General features: G+C 51.4%; 9 protein-coding genes across 9 annotated transcripts; 3 read left to right on the top strand and 6 right to left on the bottom strand.

Moving 5' to 3' along the window:
- Nucleotides 1-1,614: 1,614 nt before the first annotated feature.
- On the top strand, nucleotides 1,615-2,763 carry N7539_005984 (D-2-hydroxyacid dehydrogenase family protein; the record flags this gene model as incomplete). The annotated part of the gene is made up of 2 exons (XM_056935586.1): nucleotides 1,615-2,544; nucleotides 2,659-2,763. The coding sequence occupies 2 exons, from the start codon at nucleotides 1,615-1,617 to the stop codon at nucleotides 2,761-2,763; spliced, it is 1,035 nt and encodes a 344-aa protein (XP_056789458.1).
- A 958-nt stretch (nucleotides 2,764-3,721) lies between these two features.
- Nucleotides 3,722-3,979, bottom strand: N7539_005983 (uncharacterized protein; the record flags this gene model as incomplete). Its single annotated transcript, XM_056935585.1, has 1 exon — nucleotides 3,722-3,979. The coding sequence occupies one exon, from the start codon at nucleotides 3,977-3,979 to the stop codon at nucleotides 3,722-3,724; it is 258 nt and encodes an 85-aa protein (XP_056789457.1).
- Nucleotides 3,980-4,413: 434 nt separating this feature from the next.
- Nucleotides 4,414-4,917, top strand: N7539_005982 (uncharacterized protein; the record flags this gene model as incomplete). Its single annotated transcript, XM_056935584.1, has 1 exon — nucleotides 4,414-4,917. The coding sequence occupies one exon, from the start codon at nucleotides 4,414-4,416 to the stop codon at nucleotides 4,915-4,917; it is 504 nt and encodes a 167-aa protein (XP_056789456.1).
- Nucleotides 4,918-5,610: 693 nt separating this feature from the next.
- Nucleotides 5,611-7,543, bottom strand: N7539_005981 (PEX11 domain protein; the record flags this gene model as incomplete). Its single annotated transcript, XM_056935583.1, is given in 5 exon segments — nucleotides 5,611-5,877; nucleotides 6,758-7,111; nucleotides 7,166-7,256; nucleotides 7,272-7,320; nucleotides 7,393-7,543. Coding segments are annotated over 5 exon segments (912 nt in total), but the record flags the coding sequence as incomplete, so codon positions are not given.
- Nucleotides 7,544-8,203: 660 nt separating this feature from the next.
- N7539_005980 (F-actin-capping protein subunit alpha) lies at nucleotides 8,204-9,614 on the bottom strand (the record flags this gene model as incomplete). The annotated part of the gene is made up of 6 exons (XM_056935582.1): nucleotides 8,204-8,555; nucleotides 8,663-8,800; nucleotides 8,857-8,909; nucleotides 8,984-9,073; nucleotides 9,162-9,296; nucleotides 9,558-9,614. 6 exons carry the CDS (start codon nucleotides 9,612-9,614, stop codon nucleotides 8,204-8,206), a joined length of 825 nt encoding a protein of 274 aa, XP_056789454.1.
- A 682-nt stretch (nucleotides 9,615-10,296) lies between these two features.
- Nucleotides 10,297-12,344, bottom strand: N7539_005979 (uncharacterized protein; the record flags this gene model as incomplete). The annotated part of the gene is made up of 2 exons (XM_056935581.1): nucleotides 10,297-11,106; nucleotides 11,193-12,344. Coding segments are annotated over 2 exons (1,962 nt in total), but the record flags the coding sequence as incomplete, so codon positions are not given.
- A 1,054-nt stretch (nucleotides 12,345-13,398) lies between these two features.
- On the bottom strand, nucleotides 13,399-15,057 carry N7539_005978 (Zn(II)2Cys6 transcription factor; the record flags this gene model as incomplete). Its single annotated transcript, XM_056935580.1, has 1 exon — nucleotides 13,399-15,057. The coding sequence occupies one exon, from the start codon at nucleotides 15,055-15,057 to the stop codon at nucleotides 13,399-13,401; it is 1,659 nt and encodes a 552-aa protein (XP_056789452.1).
- A 787-nt stretch (nucleotides 15,058-15,844) lies between these two features.
- Nucleotides 15,845-16,912, bottom strand: N7539_005977 (phosphatase PAP2 family protein; the record flags this gene model as incomplete). Its single annotated transcript, XM_056935579.1, has 4 exons — nucleotides 15,845-16,145; nucleotides 16,212-16,551; nucleotides 16,612-16,705; nucleotides 16,772-16,912. 4 exons carry the CDS (start codon nucleotides 16,910-16,912, stop codon nucleotides 15,845-15,847), a joined length of 876 nt encoding a protein of 291 aa, XP_056789451.1.
- Nucleotides 16,913-17,315: 403 nt separating this feature from the next.
- med7 (mediator complex subunit MED7) lies at nucleotides 17,316-18,157 on the top strand (the record flags this gene model as incomplete). Its single annotated transcript, XM_056935578.1, has 2 exons — nucleotides 17,316-17,579; nucleotides 17,648-18,157. 2 exons carry the CDS (start codon nucleotides 17,316-17,318, stop codon nucleotides 18,155-18,157), a joined length of 774 nt encoding a protein of 257 aa, XP_056789450.1.
- Nucleotides 18,158-19,145: the final 988 nt, after the last annotated feature.

Below are 19,145 nucleotides of genomic sequence, written 5' to 3'. Positions count from 1 at the left end.
GCCAATACTCTGTATGCAGTAAATGGCCTATTACCAAGATCTATGGATTTCCGGTGAAGTTCCTGTCGAGACCTTACCCAGTCCTTGTATTTTCTTTACCTTTTTCAGTCAACATGCCCTCTACACGAGTATTGTATTCCCGATCGGGGGCCAGGCTCTGACTTGGTTTAACTGGTTACGAGTTTGGACTGGACCATCTTCTTTAGGCAAATGGCAGCCGAGAAGATGCACTATGGCTTCGTATTCGTTCGCAGCTGTCGAGACTTCCTCAAGAGTACTCGACCGGTCTGAATCATATCCTCTCGGCTAGTGAGATTGCAATGCATCTACGCTTTCTAGACAACTTCAACGAAGTCATGGCTGAAATTATACCTATGCCGCGGGTCAATTTCGAGAACATTCCTCATCACATGGATTATGCTCCGAGGTTCAATTCCAACGAATGTAATCGCGCTGCATACCCAGAGAAGACAGGAGGTTCAAGATCACACTGTACTGAGTCTCCTCGGTGCGAAGCGCTCAAAAAGAAAGAGCGGGCGTCTTTGTCTTCAAAGGTTGACCTACGTTGAAAATGAATCGGGAGAGCAAATATTCTCTTCCCAATGGGGCAATCTGAGATCCCTCATGTGCCTGATGACTCCGTCGAGTTACAAAGACAAGTCCAAAGACTGATTATCGGAGGAGAATCGTCTCAATGCCAAAATATCGGGATGTCGTTTACAACCCTAAAGCAATTGTCACCTTGGGACGAATCCAATCCTCAAAGGACGCAGCTGATCAATGCGGAATCTTTCCCACTGGCTACTTTTGCCATGTATCTAGACTTTGTTTAGATCTTCTGCACTCGATTTCCCTGGCAGCAACCTAGGTAGTGGACAAATCAAGTACTCAAAGTGCTTTATACGACGCTATCACAGGAGCAGCGTCCCGTGAGATCCTGAGACTGTAAATTGATCGGAAGCGGGCGATATCTGGGGGAAGCAATGGAGATCCACGGAGATAGAGGCACAGACTCGTGGACGCTCAAAGAGAGTTCTAGGGAGCATTTCTTTTTTTTTTCACAAATGATGTTCAGGGATATACACATGCACTTGATGTTTTGCCGCTGTTCTGTTAATCTTCCCCCTAAACGCAGCAAGAGTCGCCATAGACAATCGTTCCGCGGCTGGAGACCGGTGGGCTGGATTCGAGAACAGGATGAGCACAGAGAATAATAAGAGTGTCAAAAAACGCTGTTGACTGATATCTCTGCTTTTCTCGAGCCGGATGTTCAGTTCACTGGAACGGGCGTATTACAATGTTGGGGTATAGTCTTTTCCCCTTCCACCCCCGCAGTTTCTTCGGATCCTCTTCTCGGCAACTATAGCCGCTGACCACTCGTCTCTCCGTTAGCATCGAGTCAGAACATAGATATTTCCGCCATCTCAGAAACTGGATTCTTGAACTTTGGAGCTTGGATCTCAAGGGTTTTCTTTTTTTTGTCCCCTTGAAGTAGAGAGCCTTGTTGTCCCCGCTGGTCTGCACCCTTTCTTTTCTCAGATCTATTGGAATTTGCCGGCTGTTGTTACAGCACAAAGTCATTCGAACGAAACAAGAGGTACCGTGAGCTTCACCATGTCGCTCAGACCCAAATTTGCCATTTTGGACGATTATCAAGGCATCGCTCGTTCACATTTCACACATCTTGACGACCGAGTCGAAATGGTCTGTTTCCCCGAGACACTGGACCCGCGTGATCCCGTTCAACAGGAGGCCCTCATCAAACGCCTAGAATCGTTCGATATCATTCTTGCCATGCGAGAGCGAACTCCATTCTCCGCATCCACCATTGCCGCTCTACCAAAATTGAAGCTTTTACTGACAACCGGCACCCGCAATCTCGCGCTCGATCTTGACGCATTCACGAAGCAAGGCGTTACAGTGGCCGGCACAGAGGGACGACCGCCGGGCGTCAACTCTACCGTTCAGCATACGTGGGCACTAATCCTCGCACTGGCACGCCATATCGCTCGAGATGACGCGGCCATCAAAGCCGGTGGATGGCAGGGATCGCTGGGTATGGGTCTTTCAGGAAAGACGCTGGGCCTCCTAGGTTTGGGGAAATTGGGCTCTCAGGTCGGCAAGATTGCGGTTCAGGCATTTGGCATGCGGGTGCTTGCCTGGTCGACGAATTTGACTCAACAGAGGGCCGATGAACTAGCACTCGCCCAAGATCTACCATCGGGCAGTTTCATCGTGGCTTCCTCCAAGGCTGAGTTCTTCACAGAATCAGATCTGATCTCGATTCATAGCGTTCTGTCAGATCGTAGTCGGGGTATCGTTGGAGCCGGGGAGCTGGCACAGATGAAGCCTCACTCGTTGATCATCAATACGTCGCGGGGACCCTTGATCGACGAGCAAGCTTTACTCGAGACTCTTCAAATGGGCGGAATTCGAGGCGCTGCGCTGGACGTGTTTGACCAGGAGCCGTTGCCCTTGAATAGTGTCTGGCGCACCACGCCCTGGGGACAGCAGGGGCGCAGCGAGGTGCTCCTATCTCCACATGTAAGTTATTGTCTGCGTCGGTTGATGGCACGGGTTTGGACTGGAGATATTTGAGAGGGGTGCGGTGTGTTGATCATATGCTTACCAATTTCTGTTTTTGAATCATGCGTACAGATGGGCTACGGAGAGGAAGACCTTTTGCATGGCTGGTATAAGGAGGTGGCCGAAAATGTGGAACGATGGCTAAACGGACAAGAGCCCTTGCGGAGGTTGAATTGAGGATTGATCCAGCAGCTCATTGATGGGGCTTGTTTTTGATGAAGGGAGGGGGGCTAATAGCCTACGTAGGCCCGACGAGGCTCGAAAGGGATGGTGAGGTTGTGGGGTGTGGGAGATTTCACCTTTGTTGGAGACTGTCAAGAATCACATGCTATCGAGCACCTAGGCATTTCGATATGCCCAAGAATTTGGGGCGACTCATTATCGATCCAAGGATGACTAGAAGATACTTTTGCGGGTCGTCGCGGACTACCTTATCACCCTTCGCTGCAGGCCAGTATGACAGAAAATGGAAGTGATAGCGATCTGGTCGGTGCTCTGTTCGAGTGTGCCTCCCGTGGGTCTCTATATCTAGGTAGTCAAGCTGGTCACTTTGGCTCTTTACACTGTACTTTCAGATGCTTTATCATAGCCTATACACTTAGACAGTGATACCGTAGCACTCGTAGTGATTTGTGTACGTACTATAGCACATAGTACATACCGACTAACTACATAGCATACCCCTGCGTACTTGTAATCGGATATCGATCAGCTTCATCGAGCCCATTCTGGAGGAGGACCGGGGGAGAAAGGCCATCACATGCTGGTTGTTGTGCAAGTGAACTGGTGACCGTCCCCTTCCCACGTGTCCCTCTTCTCATCGCCCTTTCTATCCTCTGACGTGAGTGATGAAATCATCTGCTCTAAATTCTCAATCACTACAAAACACACGAATCGTTACAGGCGGTTACTCAGTCAGCCGATGAGAATGTCATCATCTTTTCACTTCTTATTATTATTGTATCCATGCCGGTGTCCGTTGAGAGCTTCTTCGGATCTTAGATCTGATTCCCTCTCTATCCGGTTAAGTAGTTCCGGCCCACTCCTGGCCAATCACGTGCATCATGTCAACTTTCCCCTGCTTCTGTACGCTAGCGGCCGTTGTGCCTCGGTCGATCGGAGGCTCCTTGCAAGATCAGCCTCCGACCAAGGGTTGAAAGTTCTGACTTGCTGGGCATTGTCCAGGACTGTCCGAGGTCAATGTGGTGCCAATGAGCAATGGGACATCGTTCATGAAGGAGGTGATGTGTTTTGTGGTGCCTGCGTCTGTCAGAAAGAAGAGCGGAAAGCTGGCAGTGGCATGTGAAGATGTGTACATTCCATTGAGTTCGTGTACATGGTAGTAGTAGTAGTAGTAGTAGTAGTAGTAGTAGTAGTAGTAGTATGTACTCATTCTAGTAATGTACATGCATCGAGTATTTGTCGGAGGCAATGATTGACCGTACAGGCATGGGCATCATTTCCACCCCACCAGCTCCAGCCTCCCGCAGAGTCAAATCATCCCTCCTCGGTCCAACGGGGCGCAGAGACGGAAATTGACTGGAGATTGCATGAGAGTTGGAAAGGAGGCTAAGCCGAATTGCCCGTGCCAAGTCGCATGAAGAGGAAAGGTATGCTTGCTGAAACCGGCGGGGATCCCCAATTGGGACCATGTCGCCCGCGGTGACAGCATCTTTCTTTCTTTCTTTGATTTCTCCGTCCCTCGTAGTAGTATATTAAAGAACTTGACATCTCTGTCCCTTGGTTTCCCTTTCACTACTCTCCTGACCATCGACCTCTGCTTTAGTCGACGCGATCATCCACCATCGAACCCAATTTCAGTCCACAATGCCTTCGGTCGTGGAAACCACCTCCCCGGCGGAGCCCGTGCCCTCTCATCCAGACCGCATCCGCGTCAATCGCAGCACCAAAGCCTTTGGCAGCGGCGCATACTCCCTCATTGACCTGCCCGCCGGCGCAGTATTTGCCCCCATCACCGGAATCACCCCGGGAACCAAGGCCTACACCACCGTTCAAACCGGACCCGACACTCACATCGAGCTCAATTCCGACCTCGTCTACTGCAACCACTCCTGCGACCCATCCTTGGTCTTCGACATGAGTCGCATGGAGGTGCGCGTGGTGGATGACAAGCCGCTGCGGGCGGGAGACGCCCTCACTTTCTTTTACCCCAGCACCGAGTGGGAGATGGATCAACCGTTTCAGTGTACCTGCGGGGCTAGCGAGTGTCGTGGGTGGATTTCCGGAGCAAAGACCATGTCGGCGGAGGAATTGGAGGGCTACTGGCTGAATGGGTTTATTGTGGAATTGCTGAATGAGCGTCAGTCATGATCACACTAGGCCATTCAATTCAGCTCCCTTGGATAAGGTTGCTGGGAATGTAAATAGTCCGCGGGGCAGGTTCCCCGCGCGTCAACGTTTGTTTACACATCGATGGACGGGAAGGGTCCTTGTACTTGTAGTATGACAATAAATTTCATACTTCACTCCCATCTATTCCAATGCTCTGGTGATAACTCAAGAAGAAACCCTGGAATGGCATAATCCAACGTGAGTCCAATTTGAGCTTTGATCGGAAGCAACCCTTTCGGAATCTCCATGGCCTATTGAATGAGGTACGCTTCACATTGACAGGTCGTGATCAAGTCCCCGCGGGTTTGTAGGAAACAGTCCGCGGGGAAACAAGAGATCATCGACGGGCGCAACTACCCGACGCACGAGAACACCGCGTGGTCGAATAGACGGGATGCAGAAATAGCAAGATGCGTTACTTGAAGCCCACCCCGCTCTCTCGACTTCACTGAGGGAGATTTTAGTTTTCTATCACAAAGTACGGACCGAAAATACCAGATCCGAGACTACCGGATTTCCAATCCGTGACATATTTTGGATGGGATGGTCAAAGGCATACCATAGGTATTTCGGAGTCAGGGCTTGCACTCACCACCTCTCAGGTTAACTCTCCGCTTGCAAAGCAACAAGTGGCTCAATCGAGGACAACAAAGTGAAGAATAGTGAAGAAACCCTGTGAGCGGCCACCTCAAGGGAACTCCCGGAACGATCAATGCGTGCGGCTGGCAAGATCGACGTTTGTTTCTCTGCTGATCTGCGCCATATCTGCAATCCATCTTCAAGGTCCTCGAGGACCTGGGGGAGACCGATGCCACCATTGCAAACAGGTCTATGTAACCAAAAAGCCACACATCCAATATGTGCCAGGGCTTGTGGTTTAGTGGTATAATACTCCCTTAGCATGGGAGTGGTCCGGGGTTCGATTCCCCGCGAGTCCAGCTTTTTGTTGATGCGGAAAGTCAAGGAGGGTTGGAGAGCGGATCATCGAGACGTTTCAGTTGTCGACCAAATTTCATTTTGTTTTAAAGTCCGGGCCACTTTATGTCAATCAAGTTCAGCTGCGTCGGCGGATGTTCCTGGGGAAAACATGATATAGGCCAAGTCTCCCCAAGAGCGGAGGAACTGTGAAGATATGGCTTCATAACTATTGCCCAGGTAAGAATCGATGCCATGGCAAAGAGAGTGATGCTTGCGGCGTGTATGTATCTTTCAAGATGCATTCTGTCTCCTTCCAAGTGCCCGTCGAATATTATTCGAAAGCTAATCGCGATTATGTGAGGGCATGAGGGAATTCGGAGCGCAGTCTTGGTAAGGACTTGGGACCATGGGTTTGTTTGATATTGACACGAGAATGTGGATGGAACTTTACGATCATTCGAAAGGGCCCAAATTTGCTGCAAATGGGCATTGATGCAAGATTCTGGGCCCCAAGCTTTTATACCTTCCACTTCTCATCACTTCACACGGCGGAAATCGATATTGCGGTCGTGGTCCCCCGTGATTTCTTTTTGGGGAGGCTCTGCTTTGCCTGATCCAATCCTTCGACCGCTTTACCAAAGTGTAGCGTCGTTTCCCGTCAGTTGTCTTAACTTTTCCCGCAAAGACCCGCGACCGTGTAAAGGCCAGCCTCGTTCGCCAACGTGGTCGTTCACTGGACCGTTGTCCACGGTCTCAATCTGAACAGGCGGGAAAATTTTCGCTGGCCAGTAGTGTCTCACTCCAAATAGCTTTCGCTGAGGTACCGCGCCCGAGGCAAGACATTGTCTTCCACCGTTCACAGTCTTCTCCAGATCTCCACACTGGTGAGAAGGGTGCTCACGACCATGGTCAATCCCACAGTAAGGTCTCCAGTAGGATACCAACCCAAAAGCGTCACCGGCAGTATCACATCGCAGCTTTCTGCAATGATTTGGCGCACTAGCTTCGATGATCCAACGTAATTCGTTTTGGCATGAGTAGTTAGCTTCTTGTCTTGATGGCCTGGCTTCGGCTCGAGCTTGCGCTTCTCTGACTCTGAAGACTTGATCTCCGAGACCGGCTTCGCAGGTGAAGAGGAAAGCAGAGCCCATACAGCTCCAGCGATTGAAAAGGCCAAGGCGCAAAACCAGAACGTATTGGCTTCCTGCATGACTCGCGGCTCCCAGGGAACCAGGTAGACACCCATGGCATGAAGCTGTAGTTATTAGCTCCGTTCTCACTGCGTGTGAAACCAGGTAGCATCACGTACAATAGTCAAGTCTTCAAGGATAAAGTACAGTCCGAAGCACGTGTACTTGGCTAGGTCTAGAATTCCCGCCACGGTTCCCATGCCATCTTTGCTCAGCAAGTCAGACACTTGCTGAAATGAGCCGATAAAGCCAAAGAATCGAAAGAACCGACGAGCTGGATTTCTAAATGTCAGTACAGGAGCCTGATCACTTGGTTGAGGCAAGCATTGGAAATGCTTTCACCTACTCAGCGCTAGTTGTGCCTTGGCCGTGGTGAAGCGCACAGCCGAGCTGCCCACCGTAAATGCGGCCGCAATCTGCGACAATGACTGGATCAACCGAAGTGTCTTTTCCAGCCCATTGCCCGAGTTCAAGAATCGACTCAGTTGAGAGACCATGATTGAGAACGAGTCGACTATATGTGGTGAGGTCCTGTTCCGGTCTAGTCCACCTTTCTGGCTGTGGAACAGTAGTAGTAGTGTTTAACTAAATGGAAAAGGGTCAATTGCTCCACTAGTCCAGTTGACCCAATTCCCCGCGGGGCGAATGTTTGCTTATTCATCTCGGCATCTGCTTCAAAAGCCCTGTGAATATTAGGGAGATGATACTAGTACCGCCCCGCCTTTTATATTTTAGAGGAGTAGTAGACAGGTGGCAGATGAGGCGGCATGTGCAATGTGACACTTTGCGCTCTGTGTGTTGTCTCACCTTGTGCTGGGCAAAGAAGGATGCACATCGACACTGGAACCTGAACGCCTTACCCATCACGACGGGCGTCGGACCGGCGTCTCTGGACGTTCGTTAGAGTCTCATCAGCGAACACCAAGCGCTATCATTCCATGATTCTCTCTGCCCCTACGCGGCCGCATTAAAACGTAGAGGAATAGATCGAGCACCGAGTTTCACATCCAGTTTCTCGCTTTGAGGAATCGTGCGACAGTAGTATTGCAAATGAGAAAGTGGCTGGAGAAATAAAAGGGAAAAACATCTCGCAATTTATGTGCAAACGAACGGGGCCATAGAATATGTCGAATCTAAATCCACAATGCGCTCGCCCGCTATCGTCCCTTTCCTCCAGAGATATCTTGTCCCAATCGGTATCCTCCAACCTTCTCCCATTCCACCTTCTGACGGGTGATGGGCAGCTGTCGTCGGAGCCCCTTGAATGCACCCTCCGCCATCTGCACGAAGGCCCGGTTCAACTCCTCCTGGTAGTCGCGCTCGGCAGTGGCAATGCGAGAGATGATGGATTCCGCGGTGACAGAGTTGATTGACAGGTTGACAGGCTTGGTAGTGTTCATTGCAACGTTGCCATCCTCGTAGTAGTGTACATCCACGTGGATCTTGCCGGTCACGGAGGAGGACGAGTCGGAAACAGGGACTTGATAGATAGCGCGGAATCGACCGTTCCTACCAAAGAAGATGAATAATTAGATCAATGGAAAGCATGTACCCAGTCGTCTGCATCGCTTGCATGAATTCTGGATAGCCGAAGTATTGTGGTACGAGAGACGTACCAGAAATTGTTGGGGGAGTATCGGTTAGCAACCAGAAGAATAGCAACAGCAGAGTCATTCTCAATGGGATACACGCCATAGGAGCAGTTGGGATAGTGTTCCTTTGCGTGGACAGCGAGGGATTTAAGCAGTGATTTACTGGGAAATCGGTCAGCAAGAGCGAGATACCCATGGGGTATCATTGAAAAACATACATCAAATCGGCATTTTGTGACTCAAGAGGTGAAGATTGCGCATTAGAGGCGGTCTATGTACATCTGTTAGCCCGGGCTTTCCGTTGGATGAGAACTGGTTGATCGGTCAGACAAGGCGCAGGCTTACCTGGGTTGTGTGATCCATCTCAAACGAGGTTTGACTTTCTGTATCGAAATACCGATTGTCTTCCAACCGGTTGAATTCACTGACAATGACCTGATCATAAACGCCTTGTCAGTATTCCACCGCGCTTTTGAATCCATCATGCACCGCTTGTTCATCATAGGTATTCCACACCGCGCACCTCTTGACTTGACCCAGGAAGCTTCACAGTGGCAAGCTGACCCTCGTTGTATCGAGCAAAGGCGGGAGCAAGAGAGGGCAGAATGTCGTCGCCATCAGAGGTCAAAGCTTGCACATCTATAGTCAAGTATGGAGGCTCAGTACGTGTCCAGCAATGGAGATGGTTTCACGACTCTGTTCTGGAGGCGCAGTCGCAACAATTCGAACATGATCGAGACGGGGGACAAGGTTCATACCAGTGACTACATCGGCAAGCTAGAGAGATATTCCATTAGTACAAAGCAAGTACAAGTTCTGAGCATCCGCTCCAAGTCAAAGGTTCAGGGTACGATTGTCAGAGGGAAATGACAATGGAGGGGTAATGTTGAAGCTTTCTGCACGAGGATAAAGACCATACCTCGCCGGGAGGAGCACCCTCAATGAATGATGATACGAGTTCAATGGTTGAAGCCATGTTATATCAACACAGATGACGGACACTGGAAAGTTGCAGGAGATACGGGGTTGTTCGGAGGACAGTCGGATGTTTACTTGGAGCGGAGGACCCGTTGGAGCTGTCGGGAGCGGAGGGGATCCGCACGTGTTTCTGGCGGCTGGGATTTCTCCGCGTGGCTTGGCACGGCGTGCTTATCTGGCACTGCTGAACAGCATCATACTTGACAACATTCGCAAATAAGAGGCCACTTTGTAGTACACACGAAGATCGTGCAATACTTGCGAGACTATCTGAAAGATCATTAATGTGGTGGCTCAGGCACATCCTCTCAACGACTGCCTCGAAGACTGTTACAGAGTCTGTCGGCTGGGGTCCATCTGGTGTTCCACATGAAGTTGCGGTGGTCGTAGGAATAAGACTTGCTCGAAATACCCGAGTCGATTCAGAATAATTCATCACTCCGCAGCCGCGAAGAAAGAGTAAACAATGATAAGCTAATGTATCATAAGAGGTGATGAGTGATGAAATGTACACCCTTGACATTTCCGAACACTCCAACACCATGCAGAAAGAATACCAAGTCCAGCCCGGAAACTAACACTAATCTCACAAATGATGCCGCTCATACTTCATCAACAATGACGTGTAACAAATATGAAGACGCCATTTTCCAATTACTCGGGTGCGTCATGCCCTTAACTCACTCAATGCTCATGTTCATAAATCCATCACTGGCTTCAGTCATGCCCTGCAAGCCCACACGCTTCGTCGACCCTGCATGGAAGCTGGTTCGATTGGCATTGGGCGTGGTTGCAGTACCTGCCACGCCGCTGTTGCCGTTGCCATTGACTTGGTCCCCGATTGAACGTTCTGAAAAGGGCGGGCCAAGCTTAGTCGGAGGACCCCAGATATTGGGAGCGTTGGTGTCAATCGTTGACGAGTGTGTCAAGACAGGACTTCCTTGTGCGCTCACGCTGGGCGAGACCGCCCGTCTTTTGAAGAGGTTTGGATCCAGATCATCATCTCGGCGGCGTTTGCGACAGATCTCGCCAATCGCAGTCACTCCCGAGGCATACGGGGTTGAAGATTGGGAACGCTGCTTGGAGTCGGCTGCGGAGCCTAAGGTGGTGGAGGGCGTCATGTCCATTGGGATGTCATCATCCGCAGGGAACGCCGATTGTCGGCTAGGGGGCGGGGTGCGATAACGTCCATCCATGGAGTTCCAAAAATCGACTCCACCAGAGTTTTGACTCGCATGCTTACTGAAACTGTTGGCCGGCGCCGTTGACGTGCCGGGCTTCGCGGCGGCATCGATAGTGTCCATATCGAACGCGCCCGCTCCTGGCTGCGGGGGACCAGGCGATGGGACCGCACGCAACGTAGGGGAGGTGTCGGGTTCAGTGTCACGGACCTGCCGGATAACCTCTGCTTCGCGCTTCATATCACTATCGACTGGGGCGCCTTCTTCCATCAAGGCAGCCCGAATCCGTGCAAAGGTCTTTGTTTTAGGCTAGTAGATATAGCGAACATTAGTGAGCATAAGCGGGTGGATTGGAGTGCATATGTCCGAGGGCTTAGCATAGGGAATTGACTCACCAAAAGACTCCCACGACGTGTCACTGCTCTTCGAATCACGCCTAACGGGCCACCCTCCGGATGTGAGCCGCTAAGAGGACTGCCGCCTCGAAGCCCACGGTTCTCGCCATCATCGCTGAGATCCGACAGTCGCAGATCCCGAGTGCCCAGACTAAGAGACTCCCGACGAGCATTGATAGAGTGCCGGGGTGCAAAATACCCAGCTCCCGGGTTTTCCACGCTTTTCATCACCGGAGGAGAATGAGGCCCAGGACTGGGCTTGGAGCTGTTCCCACTGGCACTGCTTGAACTGTGGCGACTGCGGCCCTTGTGAATGCGGGCGCGCTGGAAGCTCATGAGACTTGCCGTGGCCTGTGAGTAATTGCCCATCCATTCGTTGCCCGGGCTGTGAGTAGGTCCGGTTGCAAAAAGGCTAGACGCGGCGCTCATCCTCGCCGCCTGCGGCGTGCTCAGCATCATGTCGTCGCGATCCCCCATCATGGCATCCTCGTCGTCCTCACTACTACTGGTGTCCGATTCCAACATGTTCACACTTGAGACCGAACTTGAGATTCCGGTGCGGTCTGCGGGGCCCGAGGCCGAGAAAGGCGGCCCAGAAGTCAAACCTGGGGAGCTGCGCCGCTGCGGAATCATCATACCTCGCCCCCCAACAGTAGGGGAGGACTCAGGAGATGATTGTGCAAGAGTTGAGTGGTGTAGGTTGGTACACGCGCGTGAGAAATCAAGGCCGCGCGAGCGGCGTGGCAGGACCGAGCCAGGCGATCCATATGCAGCCTGGGTAGGGTCGAGTTTGGGCGAAAGGGGTGCACGACTTGCAACGGTTGGGGACACGCCAGCTCTGGAGTTGAGATGCAATGAGAAGTTTGGCTGGTGCATTGTCGACCTACTCGGCGTTGCTGGTACCGATGGGATGGCGCTGTCGTCCTTACTCGGAGGTCGATTTAAGTCCCCCGAAGAGGGTTGCGCCAGAGCTGTCGGACGAGAGACATCGGAGAGAGAGCGTGCTTTAGGTGACCGTGGCATATATTCGTGTGATATTGTGACATTGTCTGGTTGACTTTGGGATTGCGATAGTTGCTGGCTGAGCTTGCTTTCGAACGCGCGCGCAGAGAGGAGCGGCGCCCGGGAACCGTAGGCCGTACTTGCGCCATTCTCCCAGACTTAGTTTGTTGTTTGCTTGGGGGAGCGCATTTTCAGCACGGATACAGCTTCAGCAATCACAATGAGATAGAAAGAAAGAGACGCGAGCACCACCAATGTCAAGTGGGGAAAGTCTGCTTGAGCAAGATGGTTGAATCTTCCTGTCGATGGATCTACGCTTGGGGCCCGACTGTTGGCGCTGTGCTAATCCGGAAGCGGAGAAAGGGCCCCCGCCCGTTGCGTCAAGGCTGGAATTCCCGCTGAAGGCTGGGAGACTGCCTTATCGTGTCATTGTCACCGTAGTCAAAGACTTTGGAGCACAGACCTGAGCTTTACTACAGGATTGTATGTTAGGTTCAGGTTTGGACATAGCACGGTCAATTAACAAGATGGCAATTCTAGAAGAGAGCTGGCTAAGGACGTGCCGTCGTATAATAGCTGATCATTCCTGGATCAATAGATCAAACGCAAGCAAACGGTGCGATTGTGGATCTTTAAGCTCCCTGTAGATTTGATCAATGTCGGGCAGTAGGTGGTCCACCACGGTATCTTAAAATCAGTATAAGCTCATTCGCCAAATTGTTGATTGCACAGGACACACTACATCTGGCGTTTATTATTGCGGCGTCTAATGTTTGAATCCACGTTCGATGGTCAGACAGACCTCACAAGGTCCCGTGGCACACACTACCTACCAGGTAGGTAAGTAGAACCATGTAGTTAACTACTTGAGGAGTGTAGCTGAGAACATCCATGGCAGAAATTCCGGGACCATAACCTTGTTGGAGGACTATGATAAATATGTAGGGAATGGCAGTTCTCGTAGAATGTAGATGATGGTATAGAAGCCACATAGACCCATGGGTCAGAGGTCACTCCATAGTCCATTGTATATCTCGGCTTGTAGTGTTCCCTGCTCACACAGAGAATGGACTTTGAAGCAACGCTCGCACAAAGGCTCTGCCTAGGAGAATGTACAGGGAACGTGGATATTATCAAGATGTCAGACTAGCCCTCCCCCAAACAAATCCATCATTGAGGGCTCTCGATCAGCAAAGGGACAAGGCTAAGCTAGACTCATAGACGAACTAACTGGAGCCACATATCTGTCCCAATCGTTCACTTCAGACTTGGGAGGTTTTAGAAGATCCTGATCACGAGCCTGCCAAACTTCAATGATGACACCCCGGGTTCGGGACACATTCGATATGCTTGAATCGGCCATCGCATCCAACGCCCGCAGAATAACAGAGCGCCCAGACACGCCCGGACCGTCGGATTCCAGATAGAGCTCATCCCGGGAAGGATCGAGTTCTACGCCCGCCACAAATATTGGCCACATCACATTCGCCATGGACCCGAAGTCGAGTAGACTCGAGACCAGGCAGAGGATCTGGTGGACATAGTCAACCACAACGGCGGTTGACGGGGCTGCTCCATGCAGAGCACAGTGTAAATACAGCAACGCAGCAAGTCGCTTCGCTTCGGCTACACAGCTCAGTATATTATCATCTCCGCCCTCAACCTCCTGCACAAGATGCTCCAGTTGACGCTGAAGCGATGCTGCACGGCTCAAAAAGAGCGGCGTCGTCTGAATGGACCCAGACAGTCGCCTTGCCCGACTCATTTCTGTGATCATGGAGAGAATGCCGGCTAGTTCAGTGCTACAGCCCATCCAGAGATCAATCTTCTGGTCCCGGGAGCTCCAATAGTCATTCCCAAACACGATCGCTTCGCCACAGGCAGTGCGGCCCATAACATCCTGGAACGCAAAGAAGCGCTCTGCGAGACGAGTCACGGGGTCAGAAGGCGTACCCACTCGCTCCCTACGCAAGCGAATCAGATCCTTGGCACCTTTCAGATGGACGGTCCACCGCTCGTCACATTTGTCCATGATTTCATACAGACAAAGCATCATCATGATCAACAAAATTTCTGGGTCGGTGTAGCTCTTGACAAGCTCCTGGGAAGCCAGACGCCGCCGCAGATCACGCAGAGTTTCCGTTTTCAGGCGAAGTCCAACCGTGCTGTATTTGGGATCGCGCTGGGCCCAATGACAGGCAGAGAGTGCCTCAATGGCCTTGAACAAGGTGGGTGTTGCTGACGTGCTGAAAGGCAAAACCACCGAGGCGAAGGGCGAGGACGAGGAGGGGCTAGCTGTCGCACGGGGGCACAGTTGACGAAAAAAGTAATCAAAGAGCTCTGGATTTTCGAGGCCCAACCGTCCCGGGAAAGCTGAGGGTGCGCTGCTAGGGCCAAGATTCCACGCACCAACGGGCATTACCTTCGCACGGCTTTTGATGCGAGGGTCAATGGCACGCTGCCGATTCAGATTGACGTCAAATCGGCGTCGATCTTCAAATGAAGCCATTCCAGTGTTGATAAAGGCCCACGACTCCACGCCAGGCAAGGAACACCATTGCCGCGTATCGTCCACCGATGAGCCAGGGGAGGAACCGGCGGAGGTAGCGGTCGAGCTCGGCGACGAGTCGCTTCGATTCTTACTCCATACTCCAGTGCGACCAAAGGCCATCCCACGGCTGACAAACTCGGATTCCCATTTCAGGACAAGGTTGGTCGAACATGGTAGGCCTTTCTCCCGACAGCGCGTGCAGATGGGCCTTTGGGCATCGCATCTGACACGACTCGCTCGGCATTCTCGACAGCCGCTGCGCGACCGGGTTTTCACCTGGCCCGCACGGTCGGCGGCTTTTCTGCGTGGCATATAGGAATAGTGCGCTGGTCAAGCGTCGTCACATCGTCTGCTCAGAGGACCCTATTCGAGGATCCATTGGATGGTGTTGAATGATCTAGGAATGTCGTGCTAGATTGCGTTCAGGAAGCCCACTATGCGGCCGATCTGTGGAATACGTAAGAATAGGTGATTCGAGTCGATAGCGCGTCAATTCCCGTACGAGATAATGGGTGGAAAAATGAATTTAGGTGGCGTCGCATTGCGGACCGTTAAAATTATTGCGACCCCGCAACCTGCCGTTCGGGCGGGAGAAATCAGCCCGGGGGGGGGGGGGGGGGGAGGCTATGATGTGGAATGTGTGGATTTGTCAGAAAACCGCGGGCTCCCATCCCATCTTGAACTTTGGATCGGACCCTCTCCGATGCGTTGGAGGCAACATTCTCGTTGATAACCGTAAGCTAAGGGCAAGGGCCGTTGAGGCTGACTGGCCCTTGGAATGAGAAACGCTTCGTGGACATAGCTGTTCGAAAGGACTCCCGAGATCGTAAGAAGACAAGGAGTGAGACGCGCGGTGCCTATTAACTCATCAAAAATCCTACAAAAGAAATCTCGAAACATGTTCAGGCAGATCGTTCAAAGCCAACCTGAAAATGACGACTATGACGGTTTGATATGATACAAAGAGGAGATATGAACAAGAAATGGGCCAACCAGCGTCGCAGGCTATCGAAGAGCTCTTGGGCAATGCTCTTCCTGCGAGGCAAGGCACGTGGCGTGGCGCGTTTGCAGTACTTAGATCAGCATGATATACAACGCTTCAGCTCGATGCCTGCTCTTCATCATTCAGCTTGCTGAATCCATCAGACCCGGGAAGATCAGCTTTGTCGTGAGGGCAGTCGCATTGTGTCGAGCGTAGAGGTGGGTAGTAACGACGATACGAGAACCAGCTGATCAGCATTCCTAAAGAGCCTCCACACGTTACATCCCAAACGTCATGACGATAGTCATCCAGACGCGATATGGCAATAAGAGCGGCACACAGAAGTGGAAAGAAGGCCACGAGACATCGGGCAAGATCGGTTCGTGGTCGAAGAACATGCATCTGGCCACATAGGAAGCTTTGGATAGAATCATAGTCAGCGGATGAACTGATTTGAATCCATAGCAATGCGATGTGATCTCACAGTGTAAGGAAGCCTAGGCCACTAAAAGCAAAGCTGCTATGACCACTGGGAAAGCTACGCCAGCCTTCTTGGAGGATGTGTTCATTCGACTCCGTACAAACAGTCCATGCGACCAGCGTATTGGCTGCCGTCCCTCGAGACGGTTTACATCGCGAGAGGAGGTCAGGGCGAGGTCGACCCGCCGCATTCTTGATCACATCGGTTAGAAAGCAAGTGAGCATCAGTGCGACCAAGAGTCCCAGCATAGTGACCTGTGTTTTATGAACTCCAGGTTGCAGTGTTGCCGACCAAATCAGAATGACGAGGAAGGGAATCACGCCAGCGTACAGGACGCACATGCCTGTAAGTATTCGATGAGCATTCTCCTTGTCAAATTGTCGGGAGAGATGGGACTACGCACCAACCGGTACCCGTTCGTGAACTGCGAATGGGTATTGTATGGCTCGATTGTCAAGCGAGAACATGCGATGGAACGGATGAATGAAGATTTGAATCTAGACGAGCAAAACTGGTCAGCCAGGTTCTTGCGAGATACGTCATGAAGATATCAATCGCCTGACCATAAGCCATCCTGTCGCCAGAAATGCCAGGGCCATATAGTCGGCCGCATAGGAGCGATGGTAGAAGCGAGCGGCCGCTCCTACTAAGCCGACACGATGGAGTATGGGCTGCGATGAAGCAGATGAGCGGCTAGAAGGCATCCTGTCCACACGATTCTACCTCAAACCCTCGGTTGCTATAGCTCAAGTGCCTATCATGAGGCTGAATCGGATCAGTGACAGCGTGAAAGGAGCAGGGGAGAGCAGAGATGTGTCTGTGAGAAAGCATTCAGGATAGCCAAAAGCATGACGGGCTACACACCCCAAAGATACCCGGCGCGGTAGGCGATTGCCCGCAAAGCACGGACCCGCTCGCGTGGGTCCGCTTGTCTTAAACATCTTCATCACCTTTCTCCGCGCCTCTTTGCTGAATACAACGCTGAGTTCTAGCGTCCGTCTTTCCTCCTTCACCATCCCTACACTATTCTCATTTCCTACAGCCTTTGAATCCCCAGGCTGTTACTACCGAGGGACTTCTGCGACTTGTGACACACCTCTAAGAGCCATGGCGGAGGCACCCGAGCAACGGGCTGTTGCGACTGCATTCGCGCCTCCACCGCCCCTGTGGAAGTACTTCACCCAAGACAATATTGACGCACTCGAGACTATCAAGAAAGAAGCGTTGAAGAAGAACGGGGATGAGGCTAGAATAGGCAAGCACTGGTTGCCCGCAGAGTTGCGCTCTCTTGACGTCCCGCCAGAGCTGCGCTTCTTGATACCCCCCGAGCTTCCCACTGAGGAATATACCGTGTTTGGGGAATCACAAACCGTAGGTTCCATGCTGCCCTGATTATGTCTCTCTTATTCTAAGCAACTCTGACACGGGAATCCTCAAAGCTTTCAACTACACTACCGTCATTGAAGGAACAAGGAATCGAGCAGCTGTACCCCGAGCCCGGAAGTGACACCGACCAAGCTTCTTCCCAACCCAATCAACCCCTGAACCATGCCTATTATCTACTCAAGATCAGCAAATCTCTATTGCTGAATTTTCTCGAATTCGTCGGCATTCTCTCAGTATCCCCCGAACAATACGAATCCAAGGTCGAGGATTTACGGAATCTCTTTATCAATGCACATCACCTGTTGAATCTGTACCGCCCTCATCAAGCACGTGAATCACTCATCATGATGATGGAAGAGCAGCTCAAACGCACAAGAGAGGAGATCACAAAAATGGATGAGGTCAAATCGGATATAGAGAATCTGATGGATCAACTGGAGGCGGAGGGCCAACAGCTCAATCGCAAAGAGAGGCTTGAAGATACTGCCGAATCGACGCCAAAGCCTGACACAATATCCGACGATACAAAATTGGTATGGCGTCTTCTGGGAAGGGTGGATTGAGCAGGCTGTGGAGGAAGATCTTCTCAACTGTATCCAATCCCGAGCTAAGATTGGCCCTGATACCCACCAAAGCTCTTCCTTTTGTGGAGAGTCGTCTTAAGACGTATACAAAACTCGCCGATAGGGCTCGATTCTTGCATGTGATGCTGCTCAGTTTACCCTTGGCGAGGCTGCACTAGGCTTGCTATATCTGACACCGGCACAAAGTTGAGAGGTCTTTAGGATGACGCCGGCCAGGTAACAGCATGATACAACAGCAGACGACATGCGGGATGTGGCCTTTGTCAAAACGACCACTCTTCATACAGGATTACCAAGCGATAAGCTCACCTCACGCTTCATGGCAACCAAACCTCGGTGCTTCGCGAAATCACAATGCAGGTCCTGAAAGCCAAGGTAATCCTAAATGTCGATACTCTTATGCCCTGACAGACTTGGATGTCTTCTACGGACTAGCTTATTGTTGAGTTCAATTCTTTACAGGGGTTGCAAGTTCATGATCATTCAGCTCTGCAATCTCGCAAGCCCATATTTAATTCAACTGAATTTCCGCCCCCGGGTCAACAAAAATACCAGACTATTAGTTCTCATTACTCACAGGTTGAACTGTTGTTCGACTCCCGAGTCAGATCCGACTCGCTCATCTAAGATCGGCGGACCGGCCCGTCTCTTTACCCGAGTCACATGATCCACGGCTTTTTAAGGCGGAATTTCATCGCAACCTGCAGGTTCGGTTATTAACTTCCAGGTGCCTCAGCACCGGCGACATCATGCGCAAACTCCGTAGACGGTAAGTCCACTTTGAATCCCTCGTCGAGCATATCTCTATCCATCTTCGAAGATGATCGATGCTTTATTTTATGTTTCAACCCCATCTGAAAGCACTATTCTTACCTCTTGTGCTCTCTGATGACAACGCGCATCTACAATCTGAGACAAGCATTCACATATAATTCAGCCCCAAGCTGAATTCGTGTCATGCTCTTAT

This window comes from Penicillium diatomitis (assembly GCF_028827545.1).
Source record: "Penicillium diatomitis strain IBT 30728 chromosome Unknown utg000006l_segment0_segment0, whole genome shotgun sequence".
NCBI classification, from domain to species: Eukaryota; Fungi; Ascomycota; class Eurotiomycetes; order Eurotiales; family Aspergillaceae; genus Penicillium; species Penicillium diatomitis.
This window is presented reverse-complemented; position numbering and strand designations above follow the sequence as displayed.